Raw genomic sequence first — 19,007 nt, forward strand, 5'->3', positions numbered from 1 at the left:
TTATATAAATGTTATATGTCATCACACACTTACAAGTTTGGGATATATATTATATAAATAAATTATAAATTATTTACATCTGAAATAGTAAATTTAATTAATTCATATAATATATAAGAAATTTACCTAAATTCTCCTAGGGTCCTGTTTAGATCCCGCCTAGGCGCTAGGCGTTAGCCCACTACCCAACTAACGCCTAGCGTTTTTTAGAACCTTGTCTATAAATATCTTATCATTATCTTTGACCTTACACCACAATTTTATATTTTCTCAAGTTGAAGCATCCATGACTGAACAAGTTGAGAATTACCAGAATATGGAACATTACGATGATGAAGAAAGATAGAAACGAGTGCACCCCGCCATGGAGTAGCTTGGGTGCCCAAGTGACGATGACAATGGTATAGTAGGAGACGGAGATGATGGCAGCAATGAGGAGGATCATGAAGTAGCCGATGACTTTGAGGTCGAAGCAGAGCCTGAAGAGGTTTATGTTCATTCAAGGATTGGTCGGGATTCGGAACGGCCGAGATATGTCGATTGGGAACTGGGGGAGGGTGATTGGCCGCCTGGTTCGTGATGGGAAGAGGCGTTTCCAGATGTTAGGAGCCAGGATTAAGGTGTTTCGAAGTAGGATTGGAGTGTTCCGAGATTTGGAGTTGGAAGTGGGGAGGGACTTTGTTGAGTGAAAAGTCGACTTCTCCTCTGACTTTTACTTCAACAATAGTAACTGATCGCTTTTAGAGGCCTTGTTTGTAACCTTTAGTTAAAATTTCAACGGTTCGATGGGTTTGGTCAAAAGGATCCTCACCTTTTACTCAGGAGAGGATCATGATCCTTTGGTACTTTGGGCGTGTCGGAGGATCTGTCACAAACTCATTCCACCGTTTCAATTCTCTCATTCTTTCTCTCTCCTCTTTCTCAGACAAACAAACCATTTCTTTATACTTTTGAACAAAAAATTAATTAATTTCTTTATACTAAAATATTTTCACAGTCAAATGGCAGAAAAGGTCCACAGTTTCTTTTTAATGTTTTAGTAGAAGATGCAAATGTAACTACTCGTATTTAAACCAATAAAATTCTATCTTCTGACAAAAAAAAAAAAAAAAAAAAAAAGATGGCAGAAAAGGTAAATTATTTATATTTTTAGAAATGTTTTTTTTTTAATGAGAATTTCAATAGATTGAAGATTTGGATTTTTCTCATAGAGCTAAATTGATGGTTTCCAATTCCACGATCAAATCTTAATTATCAAACACAATCAATTATAATACAGACAATTTAAGTACCAATTATGGACACATAAATACAATTTATTACTGTTAGTAGATTAAATAGTTAGTTATTAGTGTTCAACATCATTATCAAAAATATTATGAGAACTCTCTCAAAGTGGAATTCTACATGAATTTTATGTCAACTCATAGTTTAACGTCTGTTCCCGTAATAATATTATAACGCATTGTGTCAAAAACATGAAAGTGACAAAGAATATAGAGAGTTCCCTTTTTAAGTGGTAGATTCTCTAGTACATAAGAGCAAGTCCACCGGAGGGTATAGCCCGATGGACTGGGGACCAAAAAAACCCAATAGCCAGCCTTCCTTGCTCCAGCCCATGCAACCAATTGGGCTAGGGGCAGGCCTGTGGGAGAGGGGAGGCAGGAATCAACGACCCGAGTACCTGAGGGCACTGATGCACAGCTGACGTTAGGATGACGTCGGCCACATAAAAAAATTAATAAAAAATGTAAAGAATTAATTAAAATTTTAAAAAATTAATAAAAAAATCCAAAAAAATATAAAAGAAAAAAAATTGATTTAATTTTTCTATAAACAGTGTTCTAAAAATCGGCCTAGGCGCTAAGCGGTGGAGCTCTGACCTGATTTAGACCAAAACGTTCAGTTAGGCGGGCAGGACTTAGGCTGCCGCATAAGCGCTCGCTAGGCGGCAGTTTAGGCGGTTTGAATCTCGCTGCAAATCCCAAACTCGCTGCAATTTTGCAGAGCCCCTGAGAGAGAGAGACTATTAAACATTTCACTCTATGGTGGTGCAAGTTGGATTTGAGATCCAATTTTGAGGTTCTGATTCTTCTGAAAGGGCGAAGAAGAAGAACGAAGGTGAGGGAAGATAGTGCAGAGGGAGAAAGAGAGACTAAAAGATCCAATTTTGAGGTTCTGAAAAGGCAAAGAGGAAACGAACAGGTTATACAAATGACATTTCACTTTCCAAGGTAAAAAGCTGGTGATGACTGAGGTCTACCTTGGGTGATGTGAAACAGGGTGGACAACTACTACTTGAAGGGTGATGACTGATGACTAAGGACCACCCACTTGCGTGGGCTTTTTATATAAATGTTATATGTCATCACCCACTTACAAGTTTAGGATATATATATATATATATATATATATATATATATATATGTATATTATATTATATATATATGTATATTATATTATATGTATGTTATATAAATTATAAATTATTTAGATAATATTTTGTTTTTTTTTTCCTACGCAAGCATATTATATATGTACATAAAACATTCACATTTGTATGTTCTTCTATAAGAAATAACATATTATTCAATAATTATTTACATCTGATATAGTTAATTTAATTAATTCATACAATATTGTTTGGGCCCAAAATAATATTATCGGGCCGAGCGTAGATTTATGTTCGGCCCAAGGCTTTTCCAAATATACTATGGGCTGCCTAGCGGTCCTAGGTTGTTCAGTGAAGGTGGTCGAGTCCTATTGCAAGAAGGAGTGATGAGTCGAAGTCCCAATATGATAAGGGGTCCTAATGCAATATGGATTCTCGACCAACAATGGATATGGCCTAAAAAGGGGGGTGAGTTCAAAATCCTAATAAGAGTAGGATTGGTCAAGATACAGTCAGATCAGAATAAGGAGTCTTAGTCCGAGTGTGGTTTCAACTCGATTGTAAGGAAGATTTGTTGCTATAAATAGAGAGCAGAGTGCATTATTCAACTCTTCTCCAATTCAACACACAATTGCCCTGCGCAAACCTCTCAAACATCTTGAGATTTTTTTATTTTCTTTTTCCGCCGACACATCTTCAATTTGGATAAACAGCATTGTGAAGGCAACCAATGAACATCTTCAGTTTGGATAAACAGCATTGTTGCCGTAGAATCAGCCGACTAAGGAGCACCTTCAGTTTGGATAAATAACACTGTGTAGAGGCCAACTGGTTACCTATCCAAGTCTCAGTTGAGAAGGGTTTTCAAATCCTTATTGGCAGAGGTCATCTTATTAGCCTTCTCGACGAAGTAAGGTGTTACAAGTTACGACATTCGGCACATTGAACGCCGAGTGATTTTAGGATTGGATACTCACAAGTGAGTTTCAGAGTTCGGCATTCTGATGGCCGAACCACATTTACCATCAAGACATACATCTCCTTTGAGTACTTGTGTCCATATAATTTGGTGTCGATTCGACGTGCTTATACTCTTACAAATATAATCACTGTGACCGAATCCGGCACCGACGATTCATGAACTTCGCAGAACGAGCAGCCTTGTCTTCAGGCTCGAGAACCTAAAGGTCCAGACTTGTTCCTTCCTCGGCCGTAGTTGAAAGATCAAGAAGTCAGCAGCGCGCTCAAAGCAACATCAACAAATTTTACTCCTCGGCCGAGCTCAGCCGACGAGTTGGCACGCCTCGCATCAATCGAATGACGTAGTTAGCTCATTAGTTATTCGGCATGCGCGTCGCTTAGGCTTTGTAATTTTTTGGGTCAACAAATATATAAGAAATTTACCTAAATCCGCCTAGGCGCTAGGCGCTTGCCCACCGCCCGACTAGCGCCTATCGTTTTATAGAACCTTGTCTATAAATATATTATCATTATTTCAACCTTACACCACAATTTTATATTTTCTCAAATATTTTGAGTTGTAATTTCTTATTTAATGACACGTGGCGCAACGAGACAGATTAAAAATCCTATCTAAAATTACAAACAAAATTAATTTTTATTATTTTATAAAATAAAAAATACTAATATTTTATTACCTATTGCCATAACTATTCAATTTAGAGATGTAGATGCAAAAGATAATTATTGTTTATTAATGATAGTTACTATTCATTTGAGGGGATTTAATGAGCAGTTGTCCTGAGGCTTCCAACACTGGAAGTGCTTTAACATGAGTAATTTTTGTCAGCTTATTAAAGCGGTAAATGTAGAAATTATAAAAGAATTTTTATTTTTTGTTTTATTTTGTCTTTAAAAGTCGAGAAACCTCGTCGACATCCAAAACCGAAAACCGAAAAGATGTTCCCCTAAATCCGCTTTCAAAATCTTTGTTCCCACCTCCCCCTTTCCTCTACTCTCACTCGACCGCCCTTCCCTTGTCTCTCTCTGTCTCTCAACCCCATTAACTTCGTCCCTTTTCTTCTTCATTCTGCTTCTAATTGATTTTGTTTCTCTTTTGGGGGCTGATTTAGGGTTAGGGTTTTGTATTCCCCAAACCAGAGAGAATTTTGGAAGAAAAAAAGATGCAGCAGCCACCGCAAATGATCCCCGTCATGCCTTCATTTCCTCCCACTAACATCACCACCGAGCAAATTCAGAAGGTACCCTTTTTCCCTTGTTTATTTGAAACTGTTAACTGTTAATTGTTTTCTGGGTTTTTCCTTAATTTTTTGTTATGTTAGTTGTGATTACTTGAATAAAATTTGTTAAATTTTGTTCTGCATATAAGAGAGCCCTTTAGCTGACGATATTTAGGGAGGAATTCGATAAGTCCCGCTGTTGTTGTATAGTTTTATGGTGGACTGAAGTATCATAGGTGATGATCATTTATAGAGTTTTGAACTACTGTTGGCTGAGACTGTGAAGAGAACAACGAAACCAATAAGAAATTAAGAATACTGATTCATATTGTAAGCAGCGTCTATGCAGACGGAAATCAATATTAACTCAATATTTAATGTCTGTTAAGATTTTTCCCTCGATCACCCTTCTGGCCACTGGATTTCATGTTGAGAAGCTATCTAGTTACTCTACTGCTGTGCAGATTTTGTTTCACTAGTTACCAGTCTCCCCTGAATTGGAGATCAAGGCAGACATGATATAGTTCTCTTGTCACCTAAGATGTCTGTTCTTATTTACGAGACCAGGATTCTTGATACAACAACAAAGCCTTATCCCACTAAGTGGGGTTAGCTGTATGAATCCTAGAACACCACTGTGTCCAGTTTTGCTCCAAGTATTCCATAGCTCCAAGTACTCCATATCTTTTCTTAAATTCTCTCTCTAAGTCTTCTAAGGTCTTCATCTACCCCTTTTGCCCCGAGCCTCAATCTCATAATCGCATTAACTGGAGCATTTGTAGGTCCTCGGTTCACATGTCCAAACCATCTTAACTGGTTTTCTCTTATCTTATCTTCCATTTCATCCATCTAGCTTGTATTCTGTGGTTGGGATATCCATTCAATTCTATTTTCTTTTTGCAAGATAGATCCAAAATAACGAAGGGTTCGAATCTTTGGTACTTCCTAGTCTCCAATCCTCACCCCTATCTCATTCGGAACCCCATTCCCACATAACTTGCACCCTATATATTCTGTCTTTGACCTACTTAGACGAAGACCTTTAGATTCCTAACACCTCCCGCCAAAGGTTAAGTTTTGTATTTACTCCCACATGCGTTTCATCTATCAGCACTCACTTTGTCTTCTGCGAAAAGCATATACCAAGGGATATCATCTTGAATATGTATCGTTAACTCGTCCATTACCAATGCAAAATGGTAAGACCTAAAGTTGAGCCTTGGTGTAACCCTATGGTTATGGGAAAGCTTTCAGTTGTCCTTCATGAGTTCTTAGTGTAGTCCTTGCTCCATCATACATATCATACTTATTCTTTATTACTTGGATATGTGCTACTCATACTCCTTTTTCTCTAGAATCGTCCAAAGAATTTTTCTTGGGACCTTATTATACGCTTTTTCCAAATCTATAAAGACCATGTTCAAATTCTTTTGCATGCCTCTATATTATTTCATCAATTTTTGTAAGAGATAGATTACCTCCATAATCGAGTGCCCTAGTATGAACCCGAATTGATTGTCAGAGACCGTGTTTCTTGCTTCAATCTATGCTCAGTTACTCTCTCCCAAATCTTCATTGTCTGAAACCCTAAGCTAGTGAGTAGTTAGATAAAGTCACAGATAAGGTTGATGTTTTTCCAAAAATTTCCATATAAGCGAGAAGCTCATTTGAAAGGTTGAATTATACTTTTTTGAACCTAAAATTGATGAAGAATTAAGACATACGATGATCATTACCAGCATTAGATGCTAGTATCTTATGTTGTTACTTGTCATCTTCAGATTTGAGGATGACTGTAGCCTTTTTTTGCATCATGTACAATGTTGCTCTCTTCATGTATGGTTTTAATTGCTTTAATTACTTTCCCCTGAATTTATAATAGGCTGATAATTACTGGCACCGTTGATATAACTTGGATCTAAGTTGTCTGTGGTACAGTTATTTTGTTGTTGATATTTCTGGATATCCACCTTGATTATTAAGTATGCTATTGGATCTCACTTGATGTGCATCGGAATTTAAAGTATCTATTAATAATGTGTTTTTAAATTCTTGATGCAGTACCTTGATGACAACAAAAAGTTGATTCTGGCAATATTGGATAATCAAAATCTTGGAAAACTTGCTGAGTGTGCTCAGTAAACCCTCTCTCTCTCTCTCTCTCTCACACACACACACACCCACACACCCACACACACACACACCCACACACCCACACACGCATTTTTGTGAATTATGTTTTGAGTTATATGCTGGGGCTGTATACAATTGATTGCACTTGTCTCTTATAAATTAGAGAGCTTAATCTGACTGGTTAGAGATGCTAGAATTTCGAACTAGCCTCATGTTTTGTATTGGTATCATTGATAATAAGATCCTTAATGTTAAGAACTTGTTTACTATTCTAATTATTGGATTAGTTAAACTGATTTTACGCATTTATTGATATGGGAGAAGAGGGGGTGGGGGGGTGGGGGGGGAACCATTGGCCATTCATTTCATGGCGGTCTCCCTATTATGATTTTTGGATATGATTTTTCTTATTGCAAATTTGGTGATTTAGGTACCAGGCTCTGCTTCAAAAGAATCTGATGTATTTAGCAGCAATTGCCGATGCGCAACCACCGGCACCAGCTGCGCCTCCCCAGGTGGGAGTAGTAAGCATGACTCGATGTTTTACTGATTCGTCTTTTCTTTCCATGCTTATCATCTATGTTTCAACACTTGCAGATGGCCCCACATCCTGCAATGCAACAGGCGGGGTATTACATGCAACATCCTCAGGCAGCAGCAATGGCTCAGCAACAGGGTATTTTCTCCCCAAAGATGCCGATGCAGTTCAATAACATGCATCAAATGCACGATCCACAGCAGCACCAACAAGCCATGCAAGGGCAAATGGGAATGAGACCTGGAGGGCCTAATGGCATGCCTTCCATGCTTCATACTGAGGCCACACATGGTGGTGGTAGTGGTGGCCCAAATTCAGCTGGAGGCCCAAATGATGGGCGTGGAGGAAGCAAGCAAGACGCCTCTGAGTCTGGGGCAGGTGGTGATGGCCAGGGGACCTCAGCCGGTGGGCATGGAAATGGTGATGGAGAGGACGGCAAGTGAATTGGCCCTTATGGATGATTGCATATGGAAACATGTGTCTGTTGATAGTAGGTGTTTTCCTAAAGTAGCTGCTGTGCTCGGTGATGCGTGACAGATCGGAGCGAAGCAGCGAAAGTTGTCAGGTCTTTAGCCTTTAAGCGATTAGGTAGACGAGTTGTGTTGTAAGTCCGTTTGCATGCACTGGATTTTGGCATCAGATGAAACAAGTGGTGGGAGAAGACAGATTTAGTTCACAAGTGCTTTAGGGATGGAAGCATGTGTTCTGCACATAATGTCTGTCTCAGTTTGTAACTCATAAAATGCATGTAGCAATGCGCCACAAATTCTGATCCTGTTACAAGTTTTACTGCTAGGTTCCTGGCTTTTGTTTCGGTTTTTTCGGTTCTTGTGTGTACGAATTCTTCTTAGCCAAAATAACTTGATTGAAGTTTAGAAGGCTTTGTATCTTCGTATATTCGCCAACTGAGTAAACTGTTTGCTTTTCTTCTGAACTTTCACTTAGCTTTTGAATTCCTCCCTAAACGTTTTAATTGGAAAATTAAGGACTCAAAACTAATTTTTTTGGTTGATTTCCCTCATGCTGTTAGTTTTATATTCATTCCATCTAAATTTTTGTTAAATAAAAACATGTGCACGACATGTGAAGGTAGTTTAGTTGCTTCGTTTTTTAAAATAATTAAAAACCTTAGATTTCTAGAATGTTGATACGTACAAATTTGTGTGATTCCATAGCTTTTATGTTGGAAAGTCTAGTGAAGTGATGTTTTTGTTCTCAAATGAGAGTCAAGTGATGTGCACGTGAAAAGAGTTATCGTTAATCTATAGAAAACTAACGGTAGGGGAAAAATCGGCCAAAAAAATTAGTTCAAGTTCTTGATTTTCCAATATAAAAGTTTAGGAATTACATTGAAAGTTAGGCGAAAGTTTAGAGAGGAAATTGGCAATCTACTCTTTGCCAACTGGATAGTGTGATTTGTCATGCCTCAGATGAGATCAGAGCTCAAAAGAGTTGGTTAGATTTAGCGAAGCGAAATTATATGATGCCCCAGAATATCAACTTTTTGTTATAGATACAAGTGGAAATTTTAATTGGTAGGGGCATATCTTTTTCGAATTTTTTTCCCCTTTGGTCCCTTCTTTGTGCGGCCCTTGTGATGCAACATGCAGATTGCAGAGGCTTTTCATTTTCTATCGTTTCTGAATGCCAAAGAAATAATCTGCTCAACTTCAGAAGTTTTTATTGGTCGTCAGTTCAGCTGTACAATGTAAGGGGAGGCAACGTCTAAATCCCAAAGAAAATTAAAATTGACTGACGTTGAAGTGTTGTTTTTTTCATTTTTTATTTTTTATTTTTTGTAATGAAATTGGACTTCATAAATTGTATAGCCATATAACATTATTAACATGACATTCACATACGTAATGTTACATTTATTATTTATTTGTAGGTTATTTGTATTATTTCTTTAATAAAAGTAGGGCTACCAATACATGTAGATCACATGTCTGTTAGAGGGTATAAAAATGTTACAAATATGTGATAAAAATAACATTTTTTTTATTTTTTTATACGGCGATATTAAGAGCCGAAACTAGTGTCATTCATAATTATTTATCAAATTACTCATCCACATAACTTTCCTAGTTATCAGTGTGGAGTAATACTACAATATTGTGGTACTGGTGGCGTCCCATATTTGAACATTAAGAAAAAAAAATCATGTAGTTTACTCGAATTGTCACTTTCGTTCGAGTTTCTTTTGTTGCGTTTTTTACCCTGGTAGTTTCATTTTGTTAGCATTGTTATTCTGATCCGTCAAATAAGGCAAACGTTTTGTTGCAAAAAAATCAAATTAGTTGATATATTGGACTCGGACTACAGTGAAAGGAAAAAAAAAAACACTATAAGGACAAAAAAAATTAAATGCAATTTGGCCGAATTTGAAATATTTCGGTTTTTTTTTTTTTTTTTTAAAGGAAGAAGATAATTCGAATTTAAAACCTTTTCCTATAAGAGAAAAATGTATAATAGAACTTTATTGGCATGCCAATATCTAAACTATATATTAATAAAATCTTGTTTATTAACCAAAAATTAATTAATTTAAAAGAAAAACTAAAAACTAGTGAAACTATAATTATATCCTTTAAAACATAATTGAAAGAAAATATTTAAAAAGAAAAAAACAATATAAGCGTTAAAGTAATTTTGCGCAAGCAAGTTTTTGTTTTTTTTCTTTTTTTAGGTCTCATAGCTAGGTAAGTATAGAAGTTTTGTTCTACGATGTTGCTCTCGAACTTAACCGGTTTTCAGTTCAAATTGCCAAATTGCAAGACAAATGAAGCAAGAATCAATCTATAAGTTCGAGTAAAATTTTCCTATCGATTTGGGTCTCTCTGAAGATTATTCCTTTTGATTTTCAAGCTGATATTTGAGTGTTTGGGGAATTTATTTGCAGGTAGGTAAGATGCTGCATCTTATTCTGTCAAGATCTTTGGGTTGGTTGGGAGATGTGGTTTCGTCAAATTAACCTAAATCTTCAGCAGCATGTTGCAGTCCTATTGTAGCATGTGATTGTGGCAGAGTTGTTACGAATAGCCTGAAAACCCCCTTGGTTTAACATGTCTCTTCTTGGTTCCCAATTCACGATTAAATCTGTACGCACTTCTGCTCTGGTTTCTTTTGTCAAATTTTGAAAATCAAAAGAAGTTTCTCCCTCTTCACATCTCACCACAAAAGTCGTAATGCTTGGGAGCATCTGATCCTCATAGCTTTGCATGCTAGGAGGGTTGTTCCTCGCAGGTTCATTATTTTCCTCCATTTATGTTTCTCATAGCCCAAAAAAACTGCAAGGTGTCTAACAATTACTCCACCCTGAGATGTACTTTTGGATGTACATCAAAAGATATCAAAACATATCTTTAAATTGGTGCTATTATTTTTTCATTTTGCATTCATTGATGTTTGAACCATTAGATATAAAAAGATATCGAGAGAAAGGGTTATATAAAAAAAAAAAAAAATGTAATATGTAACATGTTGATCTTAAAGTACCTAGATGGAATGGAAATGTATCATATCATTGTTTTTGGTGGTTAGGTCTGTAAAACTTAGGAACTCAGGTTTTTCACTTCAGTTATCTACGCAAACAACTGTGGGTTGCATGTATATATAATAACTTCATGATTACATCGTGGGTTTGAAAACCCAAATTACATGGAACTTTGAATTTGAAAATTACAAACAGAAAGATGAAAAATTACAAACAGTTTGACTACAAAAGACATTTGAAAACAAGTTCTACAAATATGGAAGACCAATGGGATAAGATTTCCAAGCACACCAAAACTCCTCAAGTTACGTGGATATTAATTGACTGTTGACTTTGTCTAACAGCCCCCTGCAAGCTAACAGGTGATGGAATGAATGGAAGCTTGGACACTAGCAACTTAATACAAGCTGAAGACAACCCTTTGGTAAACACATCAGTAAGCTAATCCTGGGAACAAATATAATTAACAAATAATTGTCCACGCACCATCTTCTCTCTCACATAGTGGTAGTCAACCTCTAAATGTTTAGTGTATGAATGAAAGTTTGGATTCGAAGCTAGGGCTATGGAGGAAATATTATCACACCAAATAGTGGGCTGTGCAAAATGCAAGTGCAAATCCTTGCAGTTGAGCCAGGATAATTCAGCTGCGGCATAAGCCAATTGCCTATACTCAGCTTCAGCACTTAATTGTGAAACTGTTTTCTGCTTATTCGAACTCCAAGACACAAGATTAGAGCCCAAGTAAATACAAAAGCCACATGTGGAATGTCATGTGTCTAGATTGCTAGCATAATCTGCATTTGAGAACGCTGTCAACCGTGAACTTTCAGGCTTGCATACAAGTCCATGGTTATGTGTGGCCTTCAACTAACAAAGAATCCTCTTCACATCCATTCAGTGAGTAGTTAGGGGAGTGCATAAATTGACATACTTGATTAATGGCATAGGACATGTCTGGCCGAGTAATAGTTATGTATTGTAGGGCTCTAACAACACTTCGATACAATTCTGGTTTGTCAAATGGATCACCCACATATGCACTCAGCTTTTGTCCACATGAAACTGGAGTTGAGATGGGTTTGGCTTCTGTAAATTTAGTACGTGTAAGTAAATCAAAGGCATGCTTGGATTGACTTAGATGCACAGAGTTACCATCATACTTCACTTCAACACCCATGAAGTAATTTAATGGTCCTAAATCTTTCATAGAGAACATTGTGCCCAGTTTCTTAATCAGTCGTGCCATTTAATGAGAATTGTTCCATGTGATCAATATATCATCTACATATAGATTAACAAAATGAGATACACACCTTTACGATTGTAGACAAACAGACTGTAATCACAAATAGATTCTTGAAAGCCAAGCTGAAGCAAAAACTCTGAGAACCGTTGAAACCAAGCCCTCAAGGCTTGTTTTAAACCTTAAATGGAGTGTTGCAACTTATAGACATGATTTAGGAATTGTTTTTCAATGAACCTCGATAGTTGGTGCGTATATACTTATTCATTTAAATAACCATGCTGGAAAGCATTCTGGACATGGAGTTGCCTAACATGCCACCTCTTTGAGATTGCAAGACTAAGCACAAGTTTTGTGGTGATGTGCTTTACTACAGGACTGAATGTCTCATTGAAATCCACTCCATATTTTTTATGAAAACCATTAGCAACTAGACGAGTTTTATGTCTCTTTATGGCACCGTCTACATGACTCTTAATTTTGAAAACCCATTTATTTGGCAGCAAGTTCATCTTGGGATGATATGGAACCAAACTCCACATTCCACATCTTTGCAAAACATTAAATTCTTGAACCATTGTATTCCTCCAGTCTTGGTGCTTGACAGCCTGACTAAAACATGTAGGTTCAACAAGAAAATGATCAACATTTACATGCATAGCATACTTAGGATTTGATTTTTGAATCCCAAATTTAGAACATGTCATCATACGATGTTCAAGCACATTGGGAGGCACATATTGCATTGGCACAGGTCTGGAGGCACTAACACTTGCTCATTTGATGATGAAAAGGACCATAATGGTTGGTTAAGTTATAAAGTCACGGTGGGAATAGGTTGGTAGATTCTACATAGGTTGAATATGTGGGAATAGTTGGATAAGGCTGAGATGTGGTGGAAGGTGATGTGGTTGGATTAGAAAAGGTTTCTGTTGAATAATTGGCCAAGTGGCCAAGTGGACAAATGTCCAAGAAAACTTTAGATTAAACAAACCAAAAGTGAGGAACACCTTCCTTGTTTTAGGGAGGAAAAAAGGGAAATGTTTGGTTGCTTTTGAAAAAGGTTTTGAAACAACACCCGTGAGTTTTGGCCTTTTTTCAAAGGCAGATGGAATTGGGTTTATTAGGCTTCTTCTTTTGCAACTTGACGAGTGCTTGTTTTTTGGAGAGAGGGGGAGCGGCAGATGAGAGAAACCAGGGAGAGCATTCGGCTCTCCCATTTGAATATGAGCTGCTCCTTCCCACCATTTGTAATAATCCCATTTTGTTAGTAATCACTCAATCAAAGATGTTGGTGCTACTTGTGTAGCTTTTGGGAGAGAAGGATTTTGATATGTGTTTCTTCTTCTCCATTTGTTTCTTAGTTTGAGTGAGAGCTATTGGTTGTATGGGGGATTTGGGTTTGAGAGTTAAAACTCTATTTGTAATCTCCTTTTGATATTAGTGGAATTTCCTCGCCGTCTCGAAACTAGATGTAGGCTTACGCCGAACCAGTATAAATCCTTGTGTCTTTTGGATTATTTGTCTTGTAATATTTTGCCGTATTAGCTTTGGTTTCATATTTGAAGCTTCCGCACAACAGTTTCTTGGGTCACGGCTAAAGTAGGCTAGCTAGAGTTAGGTAATTGAGGTAGATTTGTAGAGTGGGATAAGGGAAACGTGAACAAATATGTCAGGGAGGGAATCGTACCTTGTGTGTCAACATTTTCTAAAGGAGATGTGAATCCCTTAAAAGGGAAATTGTCCTCGTGCGAGACAAATATATACGTCTCGTGGTCAAGTCCATCCATTTGTAGCCTTGATGGTTCAAAGAATACCCTAGAAAACACAAGATTTTGACTTTGATTGAAGCTTATTCTGTGTGTATGGCATTAACCAAGGAAAATATGGACAACCAAAAACTTTTAACATTTCATATTTGGGTTTTCTTTGAAAAAGTTTCTCATATGGTGATAGATTAGACAAAACACGAGTAGGTATTCGATTTATTAAATATATATGTGGTAGTCAAGCATGCATCAAACCAAAATTTTGTGGCACCTAAGATTATGAAAGCATAACAATACTTGTTTCAACAATACGTCGATGTTTTCGTTCTGTAATTCCATTTTGTTTAGGATATTTGGGACATGAAAACCGTTGAGAAATGCCATTGAGTGCAAGAAAGTTTGGAAAGCATGATTTTTATATTCACCACCTTCATCACATTAAGGGTTTTGATTGACAAATTAAACATTTTTTTCCACTTTAGCTTTAAATTCGACAAAATTTTCAAAGACTTGAGATTTGTTTTTCATGGGAAAAATCCAAGAATATCTAGAATAATCATCCACAAAAAGCAAATAATAATGAAAACCTTCATTGGAAATAATTGGAGAACACCATACATCTGAATGTAAAAGTTGCAACGGAAATTGAGAAACAGACTCAAAGATATTGAAAACTAACCTAGTACTCTTTCTTAAGGGACACGACTCACAAAAAGTTACATTTGAAGTACCAAGAATTGGTACCAACTGATTTGAAATTAAAAACTTTACTGTTGAGTTGGCAGGATGACCAAGTCGAGCATGCCACTTTTGAACTGAGACTCTAATTCCCACAAAGGCTAAAACTAGATATTTGACTTGTCCACTACCACTTGGAAATGGGTATAACCCATTCTCACATCTCCCTCAGAAAAAGCGTCTTCCGGATCTTGAGGTCCTTGACAAGGAAAAATGTGGAAATATGAGTAGGTAACAATGGTTATCTAAAGTAAACCTATGTGCGGAAATAATATTTGTGGAGGCAGTGGGACAATGAAGAATGCTATTTAAGTCAAATGAGCAAGCATTAGTATATAATTGATTAGAACCATAGTGAGATATAGGGATGCTAGAATCGTTACCTACACCTCCTACACCATCATTACCATTGTATTCCTTTGGATTGACCAAATTTTGGATTTCTAGGGTACTATGCGCATTTGCACCTGTGTCCAGCAACCATGTTCCATTTGGCTGCTTGTTGAGAGTGATAGGATATGATGACGCCATTGTTGAGAAACGCTTGGTAGGAATTCTGCCTTCATATGTACCATTCATCATTTGGTAGCAATCAAGTGTTGGATGCCCAGGTTTGCCACAAATTTGACACACAATCCTATCACCATTTGGAACAAATTTTTCTGTATTACGTGATGTATTACACTGGTTGATGTTGCTATGAGCGTTAACACCTCAATGGTTGAAGGCTGCACCACGGTTTAGTGGAAATCCACCTCTTTCAAAGCCACGAGTTCGTCCACCACTACGGCATATTATAGCAATGAAGGCATTAACAGGAACATTCTCAACCAAATAAGGATTTTGCTCCGCTATTATGCGTTTCGTAGTCAACAGTAATGCCTCAAGGGTGGGATAAGTAATGGGCATGTCATGATCTTAAGTAACACCAACAGTCATCTCAAACGTCGGCCCCAGATTGTTCAACATATTATGAACTAGTTCATCATCATTCATGGGTAGCCCAGCTAGGGCAAGATTGTCAGTTATCGCATTCATGCGATCAAGGTAATCCTCCATAGATAGATCACCTTTTTTGGTCTGCAATAATTTATTTCATAAAAACAAAATGCAATTTTGTGAAGAAGACACATACCTTTGCTCAAAAGCTTCCCAAATAGCTCGAGCAGTCTGTTTGCTTGCCACCACAGACAAAACAAAAGCAGTCAAAGATCCATTGATCCAACTAAGGATCATTTGGTCCTGTATATCCCATTAAATCCCTACTCTTTAAATTGGGAAGAATTTGGGCCAACCCCAATGGGTAGTTGGTCCTATCAAGTTTAATGTGCACAACAGTAGTCATGGAGGATGAAAAAGGATGGAAATGGTTGTTTGGTGGGTGGGTTGGTAGTTTGGGAAACGGTATTGTTGTTTTGAGCCATAGAAGCAGTGATGGAAAAAGAAAGGTCTAGGGTCATTGTCATTAGACAAAAAAATACTCTAGAAACCATGTAAAACTTAGGAACTCAGGTTTTTCACTTCAGTTACCTACCCAAACAACTGTGGGTTGCATGTATATATAATAACTTCTTGATTACATCGTGAGTTTGAAAACCCAAATTACATGGAACTTTGAATTTGAAAATTAAAAACAAAAAGATGAAAAGATTACAAACAGATTACGAACAGTTTGACTACAAAAGACATTTGAAAACAAGTCCTACAAACATGGAAGATCAACCGGATAAGATTTCCAAGCACAACAAAACTCCTCAAGTTACGTGAATAGTAATTGATTGTTGACTTCGTCTAACAAGGTCGAGCAACATATACAAAAATGCCACGTTCTATAATCTACTTTTGGATGTTCCAATTATACCTTAAACAATAAAAAATAAAAAAGTACATTTAATTGCACAAACAAAGCGTGTTCTGGTTGCTAGCTAGTTATTAAAAGGGAAATTAACAACTAGAGGAAGTCTAGGTAAACATGTCCTTAATGTATATCAAGTAAGCATCAAATTAATGTGGTAAAAATGGTTAGTTTTTTAAATCTCCCATGGTAATCATGCATTATAATTCAAACCTTTTTCTCTCACCCGGTACATATCTATGTCAAAACCGAAAAGATTGAGTTTGCACAATAAAAATAATTGGTAATATAGAGATTTGCCTAACATATAAAATCATGCAAGATTCCTCCTCTCATCAATGTGAGATTCATGTCAACATGCATCCTCTAGCGAATTTTTCAGTCAAACACATGGACAAGACAAATGAGGTGATGTGATCATGTGAAGCACATATGGCTGTTCAGCTTCATACGTTAGACAACCTGCTTTGATACTATGAAGAAGTTTAAGTCCCATCATAAAATTAATTGAAAAATAGCTTAATTTACTTATAAACCCATGCAAGGAGATTCATGTCTTAGGACGTTTTCCAGTCGTTTTCATAACACCTGGTTTAAGTTCGAATCAGTCCCCCTCAATCCCTCTCTCTCTCTCTCTCTCTCTCTCTCTCTCTCTCTCTCTCTCTCTCTCTCTCTCTCTCTCTCCTAAAACATAATGCATCTACTAAAATCACCCACCGCCATGAGAGGAGACCATCCCCACCACCAAAAAAAATTAAAGCTAGCCAAACCCATCGCCTACCTCCTCCTCCTCCTCATCTCCTTTACCCTAGGCTACCACTCCTCTTCTTCTCCCACCACCTCCTCCTCACCCCCCTCTTTTCCTCCTTCCGCCCCCATTCTCCACCAACTAGCAAGCCTCCCAACTAACCTCGACCACTTCCTACTCACCACTCACTGCTCTCCCCCACTCCCTCCTCACCTCATCCGCCAAACTCTCCTTGACCACCTTTTCAACTCCACCTCCCCCTTCACCAACTTCCCCCCTCCCCACGCCGCTCCTCTCCTCCGCCGTAGCCGCATCAAAGGCTGGGGCTCCAAAGGCGCCGTTTTCCAAAACCTCATCCAAAAACTCAAACCCCAAACCATCATCGAAGTTGGCACCTTCCTCGGCGCCTCAGCCATCCACATGGCGGAGTTAACCCACCAACTCGGCCTCAACACCACCCAAATCCTTTGCCTCGACGACTTCCGTGGCTGGCCTGGCTTCCGCGGTCGATTTAGCGACATCAGCCTCCTAAATGGGGACGTTCTTCTGCTTTACCAGTTCATGCAGAACGTCGTGTCAGTAAACGCCACGGAGTCGGTTTTGCCCGTCCCGTTTTCGACCGGGGCGGGGCTTGACTGGCTTTGCCAGATGGGCGTGTTTGGAGACTTAATCGAAGTGGATGCAGGTCATGATTTTATTTCGGCATGGTCCGATATTAACCGGGCCTACCGGATTTTACGTCCTGGCGGAATAATATTCGGGCATGATTATTTTACGGCGGCAGATAACAGAGGTGTAAGAAGGGCGGTAACTTTATTTGCTCGAGTTTATGGACTTAAGATTAAGTTTGATGGGCAGCATTGGGTCATTGACTCGAGTTAAATAAACTTAATTTGATTGGTTAGGTCTCTATATATTAAACTATACAATGTAAATTTCGAAATCTTATAGATGATCAAAGCTTATAGGCTTATAGAGGGTTTTTTTTTTTTTTTTTTTTTTAAACATTATAGAGTTAAATGTATATTTTACTATGCTATGATTAAATTTGAGTTGATATTTTTATATTCTTAATTATTTAGTCATTTGATGTTTAACTATGTGATTAACGTTGACATGACACTTAATGATCTTTTATTAATGGCTTGATGCTTGGTATTGTAAGAAAAAAAATATAAAAGTGGCATTTGATGCTTGATTAATACTATTAGATTTGAAATAAATAGAAACTAATTACTTGAAAAAGAACAATGCGTGACATTTTGTTCGGTTTCGTATGGTTGTAGTTGCATTCATAAGTGATACATATTAGGTGCGTAATGAAACTGATATGATTGAATGATAAAAAGGGTAACGCTAATTTAAATTATATTTTGTAAACCATATAATGTGATTATTAATGATTGAATTATTATTTAAGTGTTGACCAACGTGCTTATTACCTCAATTATTTTGATTTTGTGCATTTATCATCCAAAATCTCACTACAAAAAAATATGTTATATACCGTGCAAAAAAAAACACTTTGTAATATCATTTAAGCGTGTAGCCTCAAACCAGTAAAAGCTCGAGTCATGAATAATATAGCTCACTTACGAAGCGTACGATAAATCACGAATAATTGCAACAAAAAAAAAAAAAAAAAAAAAAGATGTGAAATTTGTTAAGGAGATCTTATGTATTATCGATTGCACACTGTATATACTATTATTTAGGGTGATGCTATCTACATACCTATTTGTATCTTTTACAAACTTCTCTCAATTTTCGATCGTTGGATAAAATGAATTAAAGATCAATGAACAAAAACTAAAAAGGGTGTATGAGAGGTAAAAATGTGTGGGTGAATAGCACTACCCATTACTTATAAGTTAACGCTAAGTGGACCAAA

General features: G+C 37.2%; 2 protein-coding genes across 2 annotated transcripts; both read left to right on the forward strand.

The window, feature by feature from the left end:
* Positions 1-4,278: 4,278 nt before the first annotated feature.
* On the forward strand, positions 4,279-8,198 carry LOC103956375 (GRF1-interacting factor 3). Its single transcript, XM_009368347.3, has 4 exons — positions 4,279-4,614; positions 6,655-6,731; positions 7,157-7,241; positions 7,324-8,198. Exons 1-4 carry the CDS (start codon positions 4,537-4,539, stop codon positions 7,705-7,707), a joined length of 624 nt encoding a protein of 207 aa, XP_009366622.2. The 5' UTR covers positions 4,279-4,536; the 3' UTR covers positions 7,708-8,198.
* An 8,802-nt stretch (positions 8,199-17,000) lies between these two features.
* On the forward strand, positions 17,001-18,744 carry LOC103956388. The gene has a single exon (XM_048564872.1). The coding sequence runs from the start codon at positions 17,063-17,065 to the stop codon at positions 17,996-17,998; it is 936 nt and encodes a 311-aa protein (XP_048420829.1). The 5' UTR covers positions 17,001-17,062; the 3' UTR covers positions 17,999-18,744.
* Positions 18,745-19,007: the final 263 nt, after the last annotated feature.

The sequence above is a fragment of a genome, unplaced genomic scaffold (assembly GCF_019419815.1).
Source record: "Pyrus x bretschneideri cultivar Hongxiangsu unplaced genomic scaffold, Pyrus_bretschneideri_v1 Contig4, whole genome shotgun sequence".
NCBI classification, from domain to species: Eukaryota; Viridiplantae; Streptophyta; class Magnoliopsida; order Rosales; family Rosaceae; genus Pyrus; species Pyrus x bretschneideri.